This window comes from Lupinus angustifolius, chromosome LG10, assembly GCF_001865875.1.
Source record: "Lupinus angustifolius cultivar Tanjil chromosome LG10, LupAngTanjil_v1.0, whole genome shotgun sequence".
In the NCBI taxonomy this organism is placed as follows: Eukaryota; Viridiplantae; Streptophyta; class Magnoliopsida; order Fabales; family Fabaceae; genus Lupinus; species Lupinus angustifolius.
This window is the reverse complement of record NC_032018.1, coordinates 12,962,185-12,986,331: the sequence shown is the minus strand read 5'-3', so window position 1 is coordinate 12,986,331 and position 24,147 is coordinate 12,962,185. Positions and strand designations below refer to the sequence as shown.

At 29.4% G+C, this 24,147-nt stretch overlaps 2 protein-coding genes across 6 annotated transcripts; one reads left to right on the top strand and one right to left on the bottom strand.

Moving 5' to 3' along the window:
- On the top strand, window positions 14,306–17,326 carry LOC109358687 (scarecrow-like protein 21). Of its 2 annotated transcripts, XR_002108995.1 has the most exons (3): window positions 14,306–14,453; window positions 15,243–17,146; window positions 17,205–17,326. XR_002108995.1 is itself a non-coding variant. In XM_019603075.1 (2 exons), the coding sequence occupies exon 2, from the start codon at window positions 15,387–15,389 to the stop codon at window positions 17,091–17,093; it is 1,707 nt and encodes a 568-aa protein (XP_019458620.1). In that variant the 5' UTR covers window positions 14,306–14,453; window positions 15,243–15,386; the 3' UTR covers window positions 17,094–17,326. The 2 variants fall into 2 exon arrangements, 1 of the variants encoding a protein (XP_019458620.1); XM_019603075.1 differs by having other exon boundaries at window positions 15,243–17,326.
- On the bottom strand, window positions 20,225–23,509 carry LOC109357668 (uncharacterized RNA-binding protein C1827.05c-like). Of its 4 annotated transcripts, none has more exons than XM_019601660.1 (11): window positions 23,371–23,509; window positions 23,131–23,218; window positions 22,786–22,903; window positions 22,641–22,696; window positions 22,023–22,070; window positions 21,825–21,922; window positions 20,968–21,037; window positions 20,760–20,870; window positions 20,605–20,656; window positions 20,451–20,485; window positions 20,225–20,390 (listed from the first exon to the last, which is right to left on the bottom strand). In XM_019601660.1, the coding sequence occupies exons 2-9, from the start codon at window positions 23,212–23,214 to the stop codon at window positions 20,609–20,611; spliced, it is 633 nt and encodes a 210-aa protein (XP_019457205.1). In that variant the 5' UTR covers window positions 23,215–23,218; window positions 23,371–23,509; the 3' UTR covers window positions 20,225–20,390; window positions 20,451–20,485; window positions 20,605–20,608. The 4 variants fall into 4 exon arrangements, with proteins under 4 accessions (XP_019457205.1, XP_019457204.1, XP_019457202.1 ...); XM_019601659.1 differs by having other exon boundaries at window positions 20,451–20,482; XM_019601657.1 differs by lacking the exon at window positions 20,451–20,485 and having other exon boundaries at window positions 20,228–20,406.

The following is a 24,147-nucleotide window of genomic DNA, read 5'->3' as shown; positions in this document are numbered from 1 at the left end:
TTAGAGAATAAATCTACCATATTTTACATATTTTACACATGTTGAATTGTTTTCAACAATTTTTTATTAGTTTGTTAGGTAGTTAGTTAACTAGTTAGTTTACACTATAAATAAGGCTTTTCATGGCTTGATAATTCAATGAGAAAAATTCACAATATTCATTTTATGCTTCCGCATTATTTTTGCAATAGTCTAAGTCACACACTCTTTCGCACAATTTTATATACTCGAAATAGCTAGATAGTTGAAAATATATTTATGAATTTCTTTCATTATCCGCATATGCAAACACAAAAATAAAAATAAAAGTAATTTGTCATTAATATATATATAGGAAGATGATTCATTTACTCCTAGAATAAGTTAAAAAAACTTACTTCACATCTTAACCACAATTCTAGAGAAATCTAATTGTTTATATTTGCCCACTAATTCAAATTATTAAATTTCCTTAGAATTCATGAGTAAGGTATAGAGTAAGTGGATCCCCTTTCGTGTGTCTATATATAGGAGTTTATTAACGTGATTCCACCTCATTTCATGAAGGAATATATTAGCAATGTGTACTCAAAAAGTGGACAAAAATATCCTCATTTACTTAAAAAAAGACTTTTATTTTGAAGGATATGTTAGTAATGACCAAACAAAAAATAAAGATTACCCCTTTATCCTTAAGGTATTTCCATGGCCTCATTTACCCCTTTCATAAGGAAAAAAACAATACTTTGTTCTTTAATTGGCCATATGTGTAGACTCAAATAAGTTAAGCACACAACTTATCAAATTGAATATCTTGCTAACTACTCTCCAAATAATGATAACAATTTTGTATATAATAATGTATGTGCTTAACATCCTTTCTTCACCAAGTTAGAATGCAATTGAGGAGATCCCTTTCACATTTTTTTTCATTCAATTCCATTCTAATCCTCTTTGGATCATGTTCTAATTAGATTGGAGTCGCAACAATTATTCTGATCAAGAGATATCAAAATAATGTGCATGAAAATAGTAGTAAACAAAAAGTAGTAATATGAGATAAGAGTTTAAAATCTACCTTTCATCAATGTAAAGTTTTTTACACTGTCAGCACATCATCTACCATTTGTTTGAATTACTTTTGTTTGAGAGTCAAAATTAATTCACATATGAATGATGGATAATTTGCTGACAGTGTAAAAAAACACTTACTTTATCAGTGTATAAATATTAAATTCATCAATATTAAAATAGTTGAGGTTTTGTTAGTTTGGTAGTTAATTTGGTTAGGATGGTTAGTGTTTTCTTCCCTTTATATAGATGATTTAATGTATCTTTGTATAATTCAATTAATTCAATCAACTCAATATTCAATTCATTCTTTCCTACTTCTTGATTAATCAAGAAGAATTCTTTAATGGCTCTACCATTTCTAATATGGTATCAGAGCATAATTATCTTTTGATAGCTTCCACTTATGGTTCCATGAAGGATTTCATTGAAAACTTCAACAATCAAGAACATGGTGGTGCTTTCTTTTTCATCTCAATGGCCATCATTAGTGTTATTTAGCTTCCAATAGGTGACAATGCTGCATGTGGCAAGACTATCTTAATTTCTTTGATTGCTCTAGCATTGTTCTTCAGTATCCAATGTTTCTTTTTGACATATGGCCCTAAATTCTTCATTATCACCTTCTTCATCGACCTTCAAATTCAGATCAAAGGAGTTTGTTTTTTGTCAAGAATTCTTTTCAAGTGCATAAGCTAGCTTCTTGATATCCTCAAGCTCTTCAAGAATGGAGTAGCATGACCAATTTATCCTATACAAGATTACATCCTTTTCTTATTCTTCATCATTTACCCATCTTTCTTATTCATCATAGAAGCATCTCATTAGGATCAAGATTCTGATTCGTTCTCTCTCTTTCATCATCAATAGTTGGTTCGATTCTGCTCATGATGGTTAAGCTCAGATATAACTTATGTCATGGATGGTTAAGCATTGGATGGGTAGTTTCTGTCCGTAGTGGTTAAGCAAAGATATAGCTTCTGCTATGGAGGGTTAAGCGTTTGATGATATAGCTTCTGTCATGGGTGGTTAAGCGTTTATATAGCTTCTGTCATGGGTGGTTAAGCGTTTATATAGCTTCTGTCATGGGTGGTTAAGCGTTTGATGATATAGCTTCTGCCATGGGTGGTTAAGCGTTGTTATTACTTCAAATCAAGCTTCAAATCAATTCTAAGCTGGAGAGTAAATATTTTCACTCATTAGCTTGAGGGGGATATTAAAGATATATAATAGGTTATTTTGGAAGATGATAGTTGGTTAGAAAGTTAGGAATTAGAAAGTTAGGTTTATGTTAGTTACTTGCTTTACAAGCTTTCTTTTCATTCTTTTCTCTTGTATAAATAAGTCATATTGACTCACTTCTTATTCAATCAATTCAATTCATTCAATGAAAATATTATCAATTTTTGTTTCTTATTCTTCTTTCTTTAAGCTTCTTTAAGTTTTTTTTATACACTTCTTAATTTATCAATAAACTTTCTTTTCATAGCTCTTACCACATTTTAATAATAAAGGACATGAACAAACAAATGTAATCAAAATTTATAAGAGTAGTTAATCTTAAATTTTAGAACATAATTTCTGACTTTATATAGGACTAAGTCATAAAATAAAACACTCCAAACCAAGCACCGAAGTCTCCTTCAAATTAAATTATAAAAAACATGAGAGATCATATGTTCTGAATATTGTCATATTATTTATCTTGAATCAATCAAGATGTTATTTTTATTATATTTCTTTTTCAATTTTTTATTCATATGACAATATATAATTAGTTTGAGTAAGAGAATGAGGTGACAAGTGATCCTCATTCCAAACAAAAGTATACATAAATCGATGTCGGTACCAGTCAACAGTGAACAAAGTTAGCAAAATTGAAAGAGAGTACGTTGCGGGAAACCACGTGGAATTCCTTTAATTTGGAATGAAGTTGGTACAACATGGTGAATAAGGATCCTGCGTACAAAGATGATCATCTGTTTGCGTCACTAACTAATAAAATATCACAAAAATAATTAAAAGAAATAGTTTCTGTTTTTTATAACTTTTTTAATAAAGTGATATTTTTTAATTTGATGAAAATATAAAATCAGACAAGATGGAGACATGTGAATATGTGATCTTCATTCTGTGGGATGAAGATCTTCTATACTCATTGGTGTCCTAATGGTGTATTATGCCAATTAAAATGTGTCAATTAATTGAGAAAAGAAAATATAAAAAACGTAAATTAATATTTTATATTATTTTGAGAAAAACTATTGGTTAGGGACATGAGGATATGATTTTTTTAGAACAGATGATCTTTGTCCAATACTGTAGTGCCCAAGAGCTGGTGAACATCAGTATCATTTATCCTGCATTCATAAAATTTAATCGGTGCGTGTTGAAATCTCTTTGATCCTTCTGTCATATTATCAAAACTGGTCAACATAAAAAATATTCCTCTTAGAAAAACTATTTTAACCAATGTAGTAGTACTTTGTAACATTGTCAATATATCATTATAATAATTAAGTAATATATTATAAATAATATTTTATAAATCTACATTTATTATAATATATAATTTAATGAATGTTGTGATTTACTTAATAAATTATCGGTTAAACCAGATACTATACGGGTTTGATCACTTATTGAGAACAACAAGATATACAATATTCATGGCTCAGACACTAATAAGAAAAGTAAATTTCCCCCAATTATTACAATAAATATAAGCAATGTTATTAATATTGTAAGGGTTATGAAACATGATAGTGGTATAGTAATTTAATAGGTGGTTCACGGATTAAACTGTATCAGTGAAATTATATATATATATATATATTATACAAAATTAATGTTAAAAAATCAATAAAGAATATAATAATACTTTTTATTTACACAATTTTTTAAAACAAAAAATGGATCACTTGATGGTAGACCATGTTTTAGAAGTATAAAAATATACAAATTATGTATTTGATCTACATATCAACATTTCAATTAAAAATAATAATTTTCATTAAAAAAACAATTTTAAATAAACAAGTCACTTTCATTAAAAGAAATAATTTTAAATGAAATAGACAAATATAATCATATGGTTCAATTAAAAATCAACAGATATGACTAATTTTGAGTAATTTTTTCCTACTATAATTATTATATATATCTATATTGAGACTGATTTATTGATTTACTAGTTAAACCAACTAACACAAAACTGTTCTTATGACACTCAAGATAACCTTATTTTGATGGTACCCAACAAGCCACAAGAATCGGAACCTGTAACAACTTTGTTACTTATAGGCCATAGGGACCATATAACGGCTTGCCAAATCATGTGATCAAATCCTTTTTCTTGCCCAAACCTCAGCATCGGAATTAGCATCTAAAGGTTAACGTCCAATCCAATAGTATAAATGATGAACAAATTCCAACTCAACACCACAAATATAGCATGTGGATAAGAACTGTATTTATGATGCTACTACAAGCTAGGTATTATCCAATATGACATCATTTTTATCTAACAACTATATTATTATAAAGTACTGCTTAGTTCCATCTTTTTTATTTTTTCAGAATTCATCCTTTAAATTTTTTGGGTACATTTTTCATTATCTAATTCTACATTTAAAATTATTGGAAGCAATGTTATGAGGATTGGATTCAATGAGTTCTGACCGAACTTGTAAACGGTTTTAGTTTGTAGTATTAGTTGAATGAGAGAATGTATCACTTTGAATTGATGAAATTCCGGTTCAACCGTGTTAAACTAAGTTAAACCAGAATAACATGAAAAGTGAATCAAACAGTTCACTTAAAATTTAAAAATCTAGTACTCTAATATTTATTTTTCTGTGTTCTAAAAAATTGAGAGTTATCACTTCAATCTAATTATTAATATATAAAAATTTATATTTATATTTAATTATATATTTATATATAATTATTAATTAATATAAAATTATTGAATCCGTTTAATTGTTTAAACTGATTAAATACATCATATTTGGTTTGGTTTCACATAATTTGATTGAAAAATTTAGGGATCCGCCGCCACAACCCACTTCCTTTGGTGGCCATAAGAGATGGCTGGCTAGTGGATAATGACATTGGGTCTGCTTAATATTGAGTGGGAAATAAAGCAACAAAATAAATCAGACATGATAGATTTCCGCAATGGGAACTAGATATATATTCTATTCTCTCTACTTCTGCCATATAGAACTTGTGTTTACATCAATGAATGATAAATTTCCCTTCATAATTTATCTGGAGAAGATACACATATGGAAGCCTTTTTAGTTTTGACCACAAATTTTCTAATCTACTTTTTCTCTTCTTATAAAGTCACTTTCAAATCATATATTTTCGATCTAAGTATTGATGTATAAAATCGCTTTTATTTTGACATGCATGCATTTCAAATTAGATACTTTCTTATCTGAAAGAATAGGAAACTTTCATATATGACAAATCTGCCGTTATGATCCAAAACAGTAAATTAGACATTTCTTTTCTACAACTTGCAAAGATGGATATTAATACACAACTTGTAATTCCATCTTTTTCGCTGAAATTCAAGTATAAATTTCAATGCCAAACCAAATTTCATAAAAGTGTCCACCCAACTAGTTACTAGACTTATTAAAAGATTAACTTAACTTCAACTTCGAATCTACTTCAATATAAACTATTTTTCAATTATTAATCTATATATCTATATACAGAAATAAAGAGAAATGAGATTTATAAAACTACTTAGAATGAATATTTTATCTTTAATATTAGGTTATATTTATATATTAGTATAAAATATATATTTATTCAGTCATTATGACATATTTTTAAAATATGTGTATATTATACTTATGTATATATGTTTATATATTTAATGTGTATAATTAATAAAATCTCTCTCTCTCTCTCTATATATATATATATATATATATGTATATATATATATATGTATATATATATATATATATAACTGACTTAATACATAGATACATAAGTCATATTATATCTTAATCAAATATGGCTATTTTGTTTAACTTTTTAGCTCAATCATATCTACATGTTATAATTAAATTAAAATAAGGTGATGGATTTTACTTGAATTACTACATTAGCTGTCATAGGCAGAGGATTTATTGAGGTTTAAATGGATGCTTCTACCAACACTCTAGATTGTTGGCGTGATGGTAGTTTTTTTCCTTCAGAACTTTAGCATATCGAGAGTTATATTAAATAATCTTGATTAAAAAATGATATTCTATAAACTTAATTAGCTTACAATTTTATTATACCATGAGAAAGTAACATATGCTTTTTTTAGATTAATCATTCACAAACAACGTACATTTTTTTTGGGTACATATTTCATACATGTTACTTTTCTTATAAAATAATTTTACAATTTAATATTAACATATTAAAAATATAAGAGTTATTTATATAATTATGAGATTATTCAATGTTCTTATATCAATTATCATTAACTCTTAAGTAAAATTAATAAGTGACATATTAATTATTTAAAAAACTCTATATTTTAGATAACATAAATATTAAAGTCCTTAATTTATTGACGAAAGTTTTTTATTCATACCTATCATTTTCAATAGAAAAATTACTTGCTCGAACTTAGAATCTGATACCAAAGATTAGGGATATCAATGAGTGCCCGAACCTATAAGTACTCGCAACACGTCGAGTCTGGGTCCATGTTTTTGGACTAGCAAGTAATTGAGACTTGAGATTTTAAGACTCATTGTTGAATGAGTTTAGGTCCAGGTAATGAGCTATCTAAACCCACGGTACCTGAACCTGTTGTTCCTTCTTATATATATTGTTATTCAATGTTATATTGTTAATTCATAAAGGTGGTTGTTATGTTGTTAAAGATTATTAAACATTGATGTCAGAGATGTTATATTGTTAAGTAGTGATGTAGTGTTACGTTTTTATTAATTTATATGTATAATTTAATATTTTGTTGATTGAACAATTCTTACTAAATCAATTTTATATCATATAATATTGAAATGATAAATTTAAAATGTGTTTAAAACCTTAAAAAAAAAATTAAAATTTTCTCTCTTATTGATTACCTAAATAACATATAAGACTGTAGGAAGTAAACACACAATTACATAAATTATATGCAATTATTTGTATTTTTTTGAATTTGTGGGTAGCCACAAATGTGTTGAGTACTCAAAGACCCGTGGATAGCAGATCCAACAAGTATTAATATATGTCTGGGATGAGTCTGGATTCAAAAAGGAAACAACAATACATGTTAAAATAATGCACTGTCCTGATACAAACCCATTGTCATCTTTATCAAAAATGCTCCTCCTAGTGGCACAAATAGAGGTTGGTGGAGTAACCAAATTTCTTTTTGTGGAAAGTATTGGTGATGATAGTTCTTCCTTATTAATTAGAGTAAATTATATTGATACTCCTGAATTGAATTTTAGTAAAACTATATAAATTATCTTTATATTTTTTACACCTAAAAATTAAAATCCCCCTAATTTTTATGCAAATATTCACTGAGGGGACTTCCCCTGTAAGAGAAATAAAAGTGATCTTTTATACAAAAACGATGATAAATATAATTAAGTTAAACAAAATATAATATATTGTATATACAAGTCCAAATAGTATTCCAATACATTTATATTATTTTTGGTTCTTTATAAAAACATCAATAATTCTAAGAATATATTTTTTAAATATTATAAGTTTGTTCTTGTCGTGTTGGCAGGGAGGGGTAGGTGAGATGGTAGGTGTCATAGCGGTGCATTGTTGGCGGCGTGTCAGACAGGGTGGTCTCGACTTCGACATGAGATATTCGGCATAAGGGAATGATTTCAGCCAAGTCCTTCAATTGGTTGTGTTTGGTCCTTGGCTGGCTAGATGAGAGTAGGGATGACAAAAACTCGATCCATGAATACCCGTGGAAATATTGGCAACCGATGCACGCAAAAATAGCTTATAGGTGGGAACGAGTTTTAAGATACCTCCCCACGGGTATCCACGAATTTTAATATTTAGTTTTTAATTAAATTTTTATATATGTTTATTATTATTTTAAGATTATATATTATATATTTTATTATTATTTCATAATAAATTACGTATATTTGACTATAATCATAATTTATCAAATATACATCATATTATTTATATAGTAATCATTTTTACATATCAATTATTACAAATTATATAAATATATAATTAAAATAAAAAAATCTACTGGGTACGCGCAAATACCTGCTACCCACACGAGTACCCGCAAATATTGCGGGTTTGGGAACGGTGAAGCACTATCCGCACTCCCCGTACCCGTTGTCATCCCTAGATGAGAGGCCATCCTTGGTAGCTGAGATGTCCCATGACTGGATGGAATACATATATACATATATATTCTATTACGGGAATAATCTATCCAATTCAAAGGAATATAAATTAAAAATGTAAGTAACATGTAACATATATGTTTTAGTTTGGCATTTTAAAATGCATATAAAATTTAATTGGCTCTTTACAAACACATTTAGGACTATAAATAAAGTTGAATTATATCATTCTTTATATTTTATTTTTTTACGATAATATTTTAGATCGGTTTAGGTGTGATTGATGTACCCATTGAATACATAATATTTACTTATATATAACGGTTTTTGAACTTCAAGGATGGACAAGCCATGTTCTATTCTACTTCTTACATCCAACTTTTTTCATGTGATTTAAAAAGTAAGGATTGAAATCCCTAACTAATTGCTTAGAAACATTCTAACATTATCATGTATCAACTGAAGCTAATTTTATCAATAAAAATTCATCTCATATTGCTTACTGCCGTGACTTTGAAGCTAACTATAAATTTAATCATATTTCTCATTGATGTACCATAGCTTTAAGATACTTGTTGAAATATATTTTGGTATTTGAGTTGATAATTAAGATAGTTATAGCTATAGTTAAAGTTAGTTTTACTGTAGTTAAATTTTGTTTTGATATATATATTCATTATAAACTATCATTCAATTCATTATTTTTTCAATGAATGAACTCACATCCATTTCTTGCTATCCAATCTCTAATAAACTGTTAAAGTTTTCTTGTGTCAGAAAAAACTTTCAAAATACAATTTTTGCAAACTTTAATTCATAAAAATTCAAAATACAATATTAACTTTTCAGAAAGTTATTAAAGTGAAGAGATTATTGACTTTTATCATATGAGAGTGATAACAAATGAGGCGTGACTAAGATTCATGTTAGTGATAGTTGTTAAAATAGTAATCAAACATTTAAAATGATTAATTTCTTAATCACAGGTTGAACAAATATCACTAATTATACAAAAAGTATGAAAATGATATGCTACGCATTTCATCCTACCAGCACGAAAGTGTAAACATATAGATACCTGAATATGAAAATATCTCATATGAACACTCGACATACTTATACTTGCACATGATATAATTGGGGGGTTATTATAAATCACATTAAGCATGTGATGAGTATCAGGAACATTTCTTTTGGCTGAAAAAGATGTAGCGGATATTAAATAATAATCATTTAAGGCTTTAGGGGCGGGTCCAGCTCAGTATGGACCCACAGTTCCGTTGATAGTTTTGTCACGCGTGAGCTTATTAGATTATATATTATTACAATTTTGTGGGTGGGAATACTTATGGTTTATAGAATAAACAAATGAATAAATAGAGTGTCTAAATATATTGTCTAAATATATTACACTCGTTTTGAACATAATTGTCTCTCTCAAGAACATCAGTGCTTTAAACGCAAAAAATGAACAAATGAGAAATAAATCAAGTAACTTTGATAAATTTGAATCAACCAAGAAGATTAATAGTGTAATATTTATATACTCTTGATATAAAAATTTATATATAATTAAAAAATCATTATAATTTATTTGTATTACTTTTATATAAGACAATAATTATTAAAAATAATTAGTTAATAATAAAGTAACACTTTAAACTCCCTTCTTCTATCAAAATTATGTAATGGCTAGGAGTTACTGGATCAAAATCAGTAAAGTGACATTTTATCAGATAACTTATCAATGATAACTTATATTTGTCATTTTATTTATCAACTTATGGCATAATATTACTAATATATATCTTTAAACATATTTTTTAAACAACAAAATAAAAAAACATATTTTTTAAACAACAAAATAAAAAAACATATTTTTAAACATGTGTATAATAAGATTGTTAATTAATGCATGGGTAACAAACATCTAAATTCTCAACTATACCACAAAAAAATTATCTAAAATTCACTTATCCAGTATCCTTACTGTTGTTTATTGGTCCAGAGATAAAGAAAACCGGTGGAGGCAGCGTGTGAAGCCTTGCCACGTAAGATCAAAGAAGTTAGAAAGAGAGTGATAAGTCTGACATGTGTCTAAATCAAAGAAAGATTGGTGTCATGGCTGTCTTCACAATTGCATTAGCTTCACGCGCTCCAAACGCAGTCATAAATAAGGCGTCACCCATGAGTCACGCGAAAGTTACACTCTAAACACAAACAAATGATGTCAATCAACTTCAACCTCACCTTAGGCGCGTGTGACCTCATCATTGCCTTACCATATAAATGAAAAACAATATTCTTTTAATAATATATTCATCTCTCAACCCATTTTTCTATTGTTTCAATATATTGTCTACATAAGAAATAAAATAATTGAAAGAGGGATTAAAATAGAAATACTTGAAGGTCATAATTAAAATGAAGAGGAAAAATATATGTAGTATTGATATATAATTATATTTTTATAAGCTCAACCATATTATAATTTAATTATCCACCTTTTATATCATGTTCACTAATTTATATTCACACGATCATAATTTAAATAAACTTGAAATTATAAATTATGAAGGGTAAAATATGTAAACATATATTATAGATAGTTATTTTGTGTTTTTCCTTTATTAAGTAGTATAGATAAAGATTTATATGCACTTAATATATTATTTATACTTTTTAAAGAGTTAATGATAAAACATAAATGAAAAATAATATAATGATAGTGTATAAAAATCATGATCTATCACTACATATATTTTCTCTAAATGCATTATTTTTTATCTTGCTCCTTCATATTTTTTAGAGGAAGTAACATTAAACCCATGATTTTTAATGAAATTATATAAATTACTCATCCATTTTTTACACATACAAAAACTCATAATTTATGTATATACATTATACTAACTATCCCTACATAAGAAATAAATGTGATCTTTAAACAAAAAATGTGATAAGAGTAATTAAGTTAGTTAAACAAAATATGATATATTGTGAAGGCAATTCCAATAATATATGAATCAGTATATTTTCATTGTTTTTGGTTCATTGCAAAATAATTAATAATTTCAAGAGATATAATTCAAATCACTCTTATATTGCAGTGTAACACAAAAAGTAATAATAATGTATTTACTCTTAGAATATTTGGTCTCTTTTTCCATAATATATCATATTTTGTTTAACTTATTACATTTATAACCCTTTTTATTTGAAAGATCATACTTATTTCTTTTGCATGGATAATAACTGTAATGTATATATGTAACTCAAAAGTTTCCGTAGATATAAAAAATTTAGAGGAGATTTATGTAACTCAAAAGTCAATGTGTAATTTACTATCATTTTTATGTTAATGCTTTTTTAGAATATTGCTCTTTACCAAAAGTTTTGTAGGTGAGATGGATGATATTACTACTCTTTTGATAAATATACTAAATTGCTAATAAAATAAATTTAAGCAACCAAATGAGATAAAATATATGAATTAAAATGAGAAAAATAATTAACTTAATTGAGAAATTTGAGGTTTTATCTTGATTTTTTCTATCTATATATGAAGATAAGTACTCTTTATTACCAGTAATACATATAATATTCTTGTAGATTAAATGATTTACTAACTACTTTATATGTATCAATTCTAATATAAGACTATTTTATAGTCATCTTATGTTTTAATTAGTGTATTTATTTGTAAAAATAATAATTTGTTTTTTATTATGTGTTCAAATGATATTTGAAGTTATAAAAAATAAATAATACTAAATTTTTGTGTATTTATAATTTCTTTGGGCATAAGTAAATGTGTTTTCACAATTTCCAAACAAGCTTATCGTTATTAAATAAATTAAAATACCCCATTTGACTTACCTTAAAGAAATTCTTAATAAATTTATTAATTTTGTACTAAGTTACAAACTATTACATATATGTATACTTTTCATAGCGTAGATCATTTTTTAGTAATGTGTCATTTAATTGGACTTTTGTAAACATTGAAACCTTAAATAAGTTGGAACAGAAAAAGTTCGTTAATAGATTTTTTAGTTATAAAATTTACATAAAATCAAGCTAAGTCATAACTAGTGTGAACAAAAAATGTTTGACCAAATTCACCAACACAAGTTGGCCAAATCTATGCAACTTTAACTTAACTCATGTAGCTGGTGGGTTAAATTTGGAAAACCCATTTGCCAACTTGTCTAATTCAATCATTTTAGGAGTAAATAATCATATTAGTTTTGATGTTTTTCTACCGTGTTTCAAAAATTGAAAAACTCAAAATGGACAACAAAAATTTTAAATGTGGGTCAAATTAATCATTTTTAGCATATTTTAAAACACTTGATAGAGACTAATTTGACCCATATTTAAATTTTTTGGAAACCATTTTGAGATTTTTCAATTTTTGAATGACCAAACGGGTAAGATCGAAAAACATGAGGACTAAAATGAGTAATTACTCATATTTTAATTATTAACACTCATATATCTAATACTTATTTATTGTTATTATAAAAATTTAATACATTATTTATCATTTATTTATATGACTTTTATTTAAAAATCAATACTAATTAAAAACGAATATAATATAAAATCTTATATATATATATATATATATCTTATTATACAGGTTTATTTTATGGAGTTGATATGTTTTCAAATGAATTTGATTCATTATTTTTAATCAAATTTTTTATATACAGTGGAGCTAACAACAATTTTTTATTTTAATTATATTCGGAATTTTAATAATATTACATAAAAATAGGTTGAATAAAAATTAAATTATTCCCAAGGCCAGTTTGACCAAGTATGTCTTGCAATAGTTAGATTAATAAAATAGTAGCGCGTTTAAATTAGTGTTTCTGTGCCCAACTCATTCAACATGCGACTTAAATAGCTTGAGGTGTCACATCTCGCAGAATCTTTGTAATGATCTTTTTACAATTTATGCATTTTCAATTGTTTGTAGATACTTATTGCATTTTAAACTTAAATAGCTTGAGTTGCACCCTGATTAAAATTCTTTCATTGAAATACGTTTCACACACATATGACAAATAAAATATTGTTTAACATGCTTCAGATAATTATTTATCTATCCATTATGCCCAACTTTTTAAATTTTAATTGAATTGTTCGTGAATATATGAAATTATGAATCACTACATCATTTATTATTTTATTACAATCATATTTCTTTTGTTCATATTGATTTCTAAGATAGTAAGATCTGAGCTCCTTCTATCAGAACAATGTCCAAAATCTGTAAACTATTATGACCCGTAAGCTTAATTCTTAACATAAAGTATGTAACATGTTACTTTTTCTTAAAACATGGTTAAATTCAACAATTTAATTTCTCACAACCAAGTTATTAACAATTTGGGCAAGTAGATAAATACTAATTAAGAAGAGAAAAACATGTATGTACTGATAGTATATGACTTTTATATATTATCATTGCATCAATACGAGTGATATTTACTTAATTTTTTAAATTTAAATAAATGGTAAATAATTGAGTATATATGTATAAATTTTTATACTGTCAGTATATAAATTTTAATATCATGTATATTCTTAGAGATGATATGAATTGCCTCAATCAACCGGGTTTGTTTCTCGTTATTTCCATCTCTTTAAAAGTTTATTTGTATAAGGATTGATTTATGGAATTTAATGTATAAATAAGAAAATAGAGCGCGAGAGGACTAGCCGCGTGGAAAAACGTAGGAATGTTCTACAGTGAAGAAGTCCCAAACGTGTGGTAAAACCCTTTTTCATCGTTACCGTCTTTTATCCGTTCCACTCTTGCGTCAAACTCCACAACCAAACACTTGTTCTCTATATATACCAAGTACCCAAACATGTTGAACCAAATTAAAACACAACAAAAAAACATCATACTACTAAAAGATTGTAAGCTGAACACTGAATTATATCATAGTCTAAACGAGAAGCCAAAGAGTTCAAAGTTTGAATCAGGAAACAGTTGAATTTGATTGGTTTTCTGAGGTACAATTCCTTCACTTTCCTTGGTCTTATGTTTTCTTTGTTTCCATTTTAAGGTCGGTTGTTGTCTGGAATTAATTTGTCTGTCTATTTGTTTCCCTTCTTTGTATAAAAATCTTCCCAATTTTCAGCTTTTTAATGTTTACTGTTCTCATTCTTCATTATTCTTTCCTTATTCGTCTTCTTTGGTTGGATTTTCCCCAAAATAAATTAAACTTTGTTATGTTATTTTATTTACAAATTCCAATTGTGTTTGTTCCTGCTTTCAGAAGCTGTTTGGATCTGAAAGTAAAATCTTGTTATTTTGTTGATAATTTGGTAATAATTGGAGGGACATTAAAGAGAGCATTAGAATGACTACACTTAACTCAACCCGAAAAGCTAGTTCATCCGATCTCGGATTATCTTAACAAACAGTTAAGAGAGATTCATGAGTTTGAAACAATTTTTATGCTTTCATTGGTAGTGGATAGTTTATATGCTCTTTTCACATGAAACTCATCACCAGGAATGAGAGCAATTAGGAATTTGCTTCCCTATCTCTTTCCTTCCATAAGAGGAGTTGTGACTTTTGGTTGTAACTTGTAATAATTTCTTTATGTCAAATCTCTTTGCTCCCTTCTTCACTTCAAAAGTGTATTGATAACATAAACATCAAGAAAAGTTCTTATACTTTTTGAAACAAGAGTGGTAATACAAGTGTAATCAAGGGAAATTGTGATAATTGTTGTTAGCTTGTGATATCCAAATTGTAAAAATATTCTGAAGTGCCTCTCTATATTGTAATTTCAGGTTTATGTGCTGTTATTGAAAGCATCGTGGTTTAAGTCCTGAGAAAAATATTAAGCCGGAGTTTTTGGAGGCCGGTGTTTTTCTGTTTTGCTATTCAGATTATTAAGATCTCTTATATAGAGCAGTTGATGCCACCATCATAGAATGGACTCGCAGCGGATTTTCAGTTACAATTTGACAAGTGCAGGACTACCTTACATGTCATCTTTTCCCACTATTCAATCACTACCCAACAGTTTTGGATCCTTGAATTTTGACATAGGGAACTCCCCTAATTCACCGTTTTCCACTTATTTTGATTCTGATACATTTTCTGCATTGAGTGGCAGCCCCGAGCAGCAGAACAGCCCTTCGAGAATCATATCAGGTGTAAGCCTGTCTTGTAACTCTTCACTTGAAACCAATCATTATCCGCAGAGGTCAATCTCATCTGTGGACAGTATTAATGACAGTTTGCAACTATATTCTGCTAGGAGCTCTCTCCTACAGAATGCAAATTGGAATCACAAAATCCAACATGCATTGTTGGAACTCGAAAGCGCTCTGATGGCCCCCGATGATGATGAAGTTACCACATCAAAGACTTCTTGGAGCAATGAGCACCAGGGTTCACAATATATTCAAACTCAGCCATCTTATGTAACTAGCTGTAGGCAATCAAGTGATGTTGTACATGCATCGAAACGACAAAAATCAATGGAGGAAGTACAGCTGCAAGGGTTTCCATCAAGCAACTTGAAACAACTGCTGATTGCTTGTGCCAAAGCCCTGTCTGAAAACAACATGAGAGGTTTTGATCAATTGATAGTAAAGGCTAGAAGTGCTGTGTCTGTTAGTGGTGAGCCGATCCAGCGGCTTGGTGCTTATATGGTAGAAGGGCTTGTTGCAAGGACGGAAGCATCAGGGAGTAGCATCTATCGCGCCCTTAGGTGCAAAGAGCCTGAAAGCGAAGAATTACTCTCGTACATGCAAATGTTGTTTGAAATCTGCCCGTACTTAAAATTTGGTTACATGGCTGCCAATGGTGCTATTGCTGAAGCATGCAAAAATGAGGATCGAATTCACATCATAGACTTTCAGATTGCTCAGGGAACTCAGTGGATGACTCTTCTTCAAGCTCTTGCAGCAAGACCTGGTGGAGCTCCCCATGTGAGGATCACAGGGATTGATGACCCTGTTTCTAAATATGCTCGTGGCGATGGACTAGAGATAGTTGGGAAAAGACTGGCCACGATGTCCAAGAAATTCGGGATCCCGGTTGAGTTTCATGGAGTGCCTGTTTTTGCTCCAGATGTAACAAGAGATATGCTTGATATCAGGCCTGGAGAGGCTTTGGCTGTGAACTTTCCCTTGCAACTCCACCACACTGCTGATGAGAGTGTTGATTTGAGTAACCCAAGGGATGGGCTTCTGAGATTAGTCAAATCACTTTCTCCCAAGGTTACCACATTGGTGGAGCAGGAATCGAACACGAACACCACTCCTTTCTTCAACAGGTTTATAGAAACCTTAGATTACTACTTGGCGATCTTCGAATCCATCGATGTCACTCTCCCGAGAAGTAGCAAAGAGCGGATTAACGTGGAGCAACATTGTCTCGCTCGCGATATTGTGAACATTATTGCTTGCGAAGGGAAGGAAAGGCTAGAGAGGCATGAATTGTTCGGCAAGTGGAAGTCTAGGTTGACAATGGCCGGATTCCGTCAATCTCCATTGAGCTCTTATGTGAATTCTGTTATAGGAAGCCTCCTGGGGTGCTATTCAGAACATTATACACTAGTGGAGAAGGATGGGGCCATGTTGTTGGGGTGGAAGAACAGAAATTTGATATCAGCTTCAGCCTGGTATTGAGAATGGTTACAACAGATATAGGGAAAATGTTGTAGTGGTACAAGCATTACGATGATGCAAGCCACATGCATGGGTTTGGAGGGGATAAATCAAGCAACTAGCTGACTGAGATTTATGTTGATTTCAAGTGCCACCATGTACCTCTATCATTGTTTTGTAGGTTGTTGTTCCTTAAATTTGTCCATAATGAGTGTCTTATACTAGTCTTTAATAAAATGATTAGTTTTGTTCTATAGATGTTGGTACTTGTGTCTGAAAATGATACCTACCATATATATTATGTGAATCACAAATTAACTGGCTTACTAACAATCTGTATTAAATCCTGAAGACAATTCTCACTGATTCATTTAATATTTAACTCAAGAATGAGCCTCTCTAAGGGTTACTTTTCTATCTCTGATAAGATCACATGCATTAGGCTTGTCAGGGTAATAATGCAGTTTTCCATGAACTTAAAAAACTATTATGACTTTTCCCATCTGGGCATGATTTTTCCATATTGCTATTTGATCATAAGCTTTGTATTAGATGCTTTAAGATTTTCAACTATTGACTATAGTTTTTCAAGACATGTCAAATCTGGCTGAATTGAACCCTCCACATTTAACTCTGTCTGAATTTAACACTCCATGATTCCTCCACAACCTTATATACCAAACAACCATCATCCAAATGTTTAAGCCAAAAATGAAGCAAGATGATTGCATCATTTGGAAGAAATACCTCAAAGCCCATCCTTTAAATCCTTAATAATATGAGTGATTATTTTACTTGCAGATTTGTGACTTGAGCAAAACTGTGTCATGAGGGTCACACATGGTTAATCTAATACATTCGTCTACTTTCCCACTTCAGTTAACATCCTTTATTGGCCTTTGAGAATATGTAACAACAGAGTTATTCGATTGAATTTCCCAGTATCATGAAAGTTATATCAGTTATTTGCAGATTCGTGGATGACACTTCATCTCATAAGGTACAATTTAATTTCTGATGGAAACTCTTATGTTTGATTCATCATATTTAACAATCTACATTAATACACTTTATCCATATCATTCATACGAAATATACTTTATAGAAGCCTCCCGTTAAATATTCATTTATAAATTTGAAGATATTTGCGAAATCCAAGCGTGAAGGTCACATTCTGATTTAGATAAGTGGATATGGAAAGAGTATGCAGTTCATCTTTCAATCTTGGAATTTGGTGCTGCTGAGCTATAACTATTAAATTTATCAAAATTTTCGAATATTTCAAAATTATTCATTCATTGTTAAGAAATTAAAGAAGAAAAGGTGACATGTGTATTTTAATATGAAGGGAGTAATGTAAATAGTGTAATTATTATCAGATATTATAAAAAACACTTATTGGATAATAAAAGCTTCTAAAATGTGACTTATATGTTCGATTTCCCTTATATAAAGTTTCCAATGTTCCGGTCTTTATAGATGAAAATAATCTCCACCTGAAAAGCTAGACAATTATATGTGAATATTTCCCTCTCAAATGAAATTACTTAGCAGTAGAGGATATTTGTAGTCTATATTTTGTGAAAATTGAACCGAACATTAAATCAGGAAAATTCCATTTCAGGTTAGACCAATCGGTTGGATCAAATGACATTGTAACTATAAATAATTATATTAAATAAATAAGAATGCAAATTAATTAAAAAGTTAAAAAATTAAACAAATAAATATGATGGGGCATGTCTATTTCTTATTCAGTTAAACTGCCGTATAGTTTTTATGGGTTTGTTTAACATTTTTTATTTTCGTCATTACTATCCTTCACTTACATTTTGTTTAATTAGTTTTTTAACTTTTTTTTCTTTCACTTTACCCGCCATATTTCATCAATCGTCATCCATGTTTCTACTTTTTTCTGAATTCTGTCTTTTCTTCATTTCCTAGTTTTTGATGCAAAGCATTCAATTTAAAAATTTCGCTTATTGTAGTTATTACTAATCAACTTGGTTGAACCTTTTTCTGAAAAGCCCAAAACTGTCTAATAAAAAAATCGTTTAAGATATAAAACATGATTGTTATTGCAACCAGTCAGCAGTTGGAAGATCAAATCAATAAAAAATTTCTTTTTAACTCATCATAATATATTCTATAATTCCTGTTATTATAATATATAAAAGTATCTAATAAAAAATCTAATATTATCGGCTTAATCATTCTTTTTATCCCTAAAAAAGATATTTAGTGTTGTTCCTTAGAAAAATAATGTTCTTTTAATATTTTGATCCTTGTCATTTCATTAATAATGTGATAGTATATCAACCACGGTTGATTATGTCAACAATTAATGACATGTTTGAATCAAATTGTCACTAGAATATAAAATATAAAAAAATTAAAATATTTGAAGATCCAGATTAATCAATAAAATTTAGAAACTAAAATCAAAACTAGGTGAATTCCTAATAACTAATTATTATTATTTTGACAAAAAAAATAAGACAATTTTATAGAGGAGTTATTATATAAGTTTTATAATCAACTAGACCAGGTCCATTTTTTATAAATAAAATATGCTTACCTCCAAACGAATGTTAACATCCAAATTTCAAATGGGTTATCAACTATCAAGTTATAAAGATTTATATATTACTATTGTCTATTGCATCTGGCATTTATTTAGATTAATTTTATTAAAAATTAATAATGATTAAATATAAATAAGATTATATACCATCAACATATACACTATTAGCACATAGATTTTTTCCTCTAGAAAAATAGAAAAAATCAAATAAATCTATTTGCTTTGTCATATATTTAAATTTTTTGGGGTCAGTAATTCCATTGTGTTTTTATACCTAAAAGAAAGTAAAATATATTTCGGTCCTTGAAATTTTTTAGTTGTGTCAATTTGGTACCTAAAGACTGAAAAAACCCTATATGAATCAAAATAACCATTTCTAGCATATTTATGGGATCATTTTGATTTACATTTACGATCTTTTAAGTAATATTTTTGTTTTTTTATTTTTTCGTGGATCAATTCAGCATGTGAGGAAATTTATAAGGGACCAAAATGAGTATTCAGTTTCCAAAGCAAGATGCAAATCTGGCATTGCCCACATTCTACAATTCTACCACAAACATTTGAAGGAAAAAAGCAATGTATTCTTCACTAAAAGATCAAGTGCAACATAAGCTAATAATATATGATAATGATCCGGTCATATTTTTGAGAATAAGAAGAGATAATAATTCATTAGTAATGCAAAAACATAAGCTTCTGTTTACCAACCCTCATGACATGGTAGATCTTGAATCTTCCTTAACACATCTACAAGGGAAGAAATAAGTAACAAAACCACCTCAGTAACTGTGTTCTCCAATAACAGCATATAAAGCAAAATCATCTAACTTAAAGGTAAGAAGCATAGTGAAATTAGAACAAGACATTAATAGTATGCACACAACTAATACATGCATGACATATACTAATACATGCAACCTCCTTTTAAAGAAGAAAAGAGGTTACCTAGTTAGTCTTCAAACTTGATTTTCTTTGGAGCAGCTTGGACATTACCCACCTGCAATGGCATTTACATAACATGAGAGCAATTCAAGATATTGACTTTCAATATCTGATAATAATAAAGATTGATAAAGGCAGATAAAGCAAAAAAAACTAACAATTTTGGGGACTTCATAATCAATGCCAGCAGCCTCTATCAATTTCCGTCGTTTTTTGTCACGCTTCAGAATCTTTTCAACCAACTTATTGTGCTCTTCCAATGTTCTTTCCTGAACAGAACACCACAGAATATAATGCAATTTATTTTATGTTGAAAGTAAGACAAAATATAGGAGATGTATTTTCTTCTTCATCCAACTAAGATACCTTGTCATGTCGCTCCCGTTCAACTTGAACAGTATCCAGTGGCTTGTAACGGTAATTGAAACCTCTCCACCTACAAAGAAAAGGCCACGGTTTCAATAATCCTTTTAAAATCATAATAATACTTTTTTTACTTCCATCAGGACACAATATTTTTTACGGGTAGAAGAAAAGAGGTGTGCTGGATCTCACAACCAGAACAAGAAGTTCTGATGATCTTTTTGTGTTCCTATCTTTCTACTTCTTTCATCCATCTTACAAATCAGTGTTAGATTGAGAGACAACAGAGATGGAAAGAGGCAAAGAAGAGTGAATATGGGATCGACAGGATCGTCAATTCAACCGATCCTACGCTCCAACACGACGATTCCACATGATCTCACGGAGCCGTGTCCAGAACTGAGATCGAGCACAGGTTGGGTGTTGAAGATCGTAAGATCGGACGATCTCACGAGTAAGATCGCGATTTTGACTACCATGCTAGCTACCATGTGAATTTCTACTCATGATACCTTTTCAATAGGTGTCTTTTTCAAGGATTAGAATAGAGTTACTCAGCTTGTGCACACATGTAGTCAAACTAGTCGGGCTATAATCCTTAAAGTTATTAAAAAAACTAGTTATCTGATATCCAGGTTGGTTGGAAAGCTCGTATACTGATTTATCTGTCTTTTAATTGAATTATAGACAATTCTTTCCCACATTTTAGGGGATTGAAGGATTCCTGATCATTCTACAGTGTTTTCCTTTTTTATGAATAATTTGTTTCCCTTTTATTACACCATCGCTGAAGAAATTTGAGATGAAACCTGAATCAATATATATATGTGTGTGTATGTGGAAAAAGAATGAAGACTTACAATTTTGGGTGAACATGCTCTGGAGGTATCAAGTGAACCTGGAGAAGGTGTTCAAAAAGCAAATAATTGTGCATAGTTTCAGCTACAATTTTTGCTACCTACAAAGCAAGGCATTAGTACATCGAAACGCAAGTTTATAACAAAGACAATAGCCATAAGTCACAATGTAATCAATTGTTTAGATGAAACAGTTCCTACCTCTGGAGACTCGAATTCTATGAACCCATAATGCTTTGATTGTCCAGTCTGTTGAACATGACAAAACAGATGTAGTGAATAACAAGAACAGTAACTAAAACCGATGTTAATAATTGAAGAAAAAATTAATTAAACAACTAATAGAAATCACGGAATTCATGTATTTAATGATACAAGTAACTAGCCGGCTCAGGAACCATAAAACCATATGTCCTTCCTTAAGTCAAAAACCAATTAAAAGAAAACTATCAAAATACTGATCCTAACTCTCTTTATCTTCCAGGAAATGATGGCAGGCAAGCGAAAGAAGGCTATTAAGAATAACTATAATCTTTTCTCTCCACTTTCTTTCCATTTTCTCTTATCCCAAACAACTAAAAAATCATCACGTTTTCTACTCTTTTTCCCTTCTCAACTTTTCTTTCCTTAGCTTTTTTCTTGTGAACCAAATATAGTGTTAGAGTAAGAAAGTAAATATCAAAATGAAACAATCTACATAAAAACTCAATTAGTTTACAATTACCATTTACCATAGAATAGTAAACAGATAAGTTAAAAATGCCACAATTCATTTAAACAAACACATATATGAAGGAACTATAAATTGAAGAATCTGACCTTTTTATTTCTTGCAATTCTCAATCTCTTGATGGTTCCAAATTGTCCAAAATAACCTACATACCACATAAACTCATTACAAAGACATATTCCAAGTAAACATTCTAGAACTGGAAAATCATAAAACATAAAACCATAGTTGTACCTTCCATCTCCTTCTCATAAAACCCATGTGGAATCCTACCAACATACAAAACCTTCGCAGTACCCTCCCGTGGTTGTTTTTGTTCGGGAACTTTAACAGCAGGGCCACCTTCCAATGGCTTCAACAAATCGAGGGTAAAAAATTAAACAAATAAACACAATATTGACAACAACAAAAAAAGGCATAGTACTCGGCTCCCACTTGCTGGGGTCTGGGCAGCCCATAGCCACAAGCAGAAAGACTATTTCCGGGATTTGCAATGTAATCCCTAAGTGACAACTTTTTCGTTGCGCCGAGACTAACCGTAATAAAAAGTTGGAAATTTAAGGGTACAAGATTGTGTACCAAAAAATCAGCACCATCAGATTGCTTTTTAGAGTTAGCCTTTTTCAAACTGGTCTTCATAGCTTTCTTTGCCTTAGCCCCCATCTCACTATCTAAACAATAAAATTAAAAAAAATAAATATTTTTATAAATAGCAGAACCGAATAGAAAAACTAAACATATAATTCAACAATCTTTGCATATCACTATTGAAAAGAACAGGGCATGGAAATACTCTAAACAAGGAATAAAATATCGTACCGTGTCGCGAGTTGCTTTGATATCTTTGAAGTTGGGGAGTTATTGGGACGAGATTGAACTCTTTGGTGAGTGAGAACAAGAAGAGGTTAGTGAAACTGCTAACCCTAAAACCCTACTGTGATTGAGGTGGTAAAAGAAGACAACATAACTACATAAGCAACACGTCTCACGTAAAACGCGTCGTTTCATCAATATCTATTTTAAAGCTGCCCTTTACCACTTTAAGAAGCCCACGGGCCCAGACACCATTACTGGGCCTATCATGAAAATGTCGTAATGAGAAAAACAGAACCAGGAATTGTATTGTTTTGGTTCCTTTTAAAAAAAAAATCTTCCAGGAATTGTATTTTTTTGGTTCCTTCTTTAAAAAAAATTCTTCCAGGAATTGTAGTTGAATAGCAGAATATATGTTTTGAATTAAAGGTTTTAGCGACTATTCATAAATCTGAAAAATTAAAATGTATTTTTATATTAGTGTATTTTATATTAAATTCTTTTATATTAAGTGTATTTTATATCTTTATTATAATGTTCAATTTAATGTGAGAGATACAGTTAATGTGTTGGTGATGGCTACCTAAAGTTATGTGATTATTTTGTACTAATTAAAAATATAAAATAAAAACAAAACGGAAAAATGAAAATTACTTCACGATAATACTTACACCATGTTTTACTTTTATGAAAAGTATAGAAGTATATAAAAATATATTGGTAACCTTTTAACACAATGTTTATTACTTGCACACGGACAAGGTTATATGGGTGTTGTTTTAA

Coding starts and splice junctions, on each gene's coding strand:
- LOC109358687 (XM_019603075.1), top strand. CDS start 15,387: ATGGACTCGCAGCGGATTTTCAGTTACAATTTGACAAGTGCAGGACTA.
- LOC109357668 (XM_019601660.1), bottom strand. CDS start 23,214: ATGGGGGCTAAGGCAAAGAAAGCTATGAAGACCAGTTTGAAAAAGGCT. Junction 21,038..21,824: donor GAGCATGTTCACCCAAAATT/GTAAGTCTTCAT, acceptor TTTTCTTTGTAG/GTGGAGAGGTTTCAATTACC. Junction 20,657..20,759: donor ATTATGAAGTCCCCAAAATT/GTTAGTTTTTTT, acceptor ATGCCATTGCAG/GTGGGTAATGTCCAAGCTGC.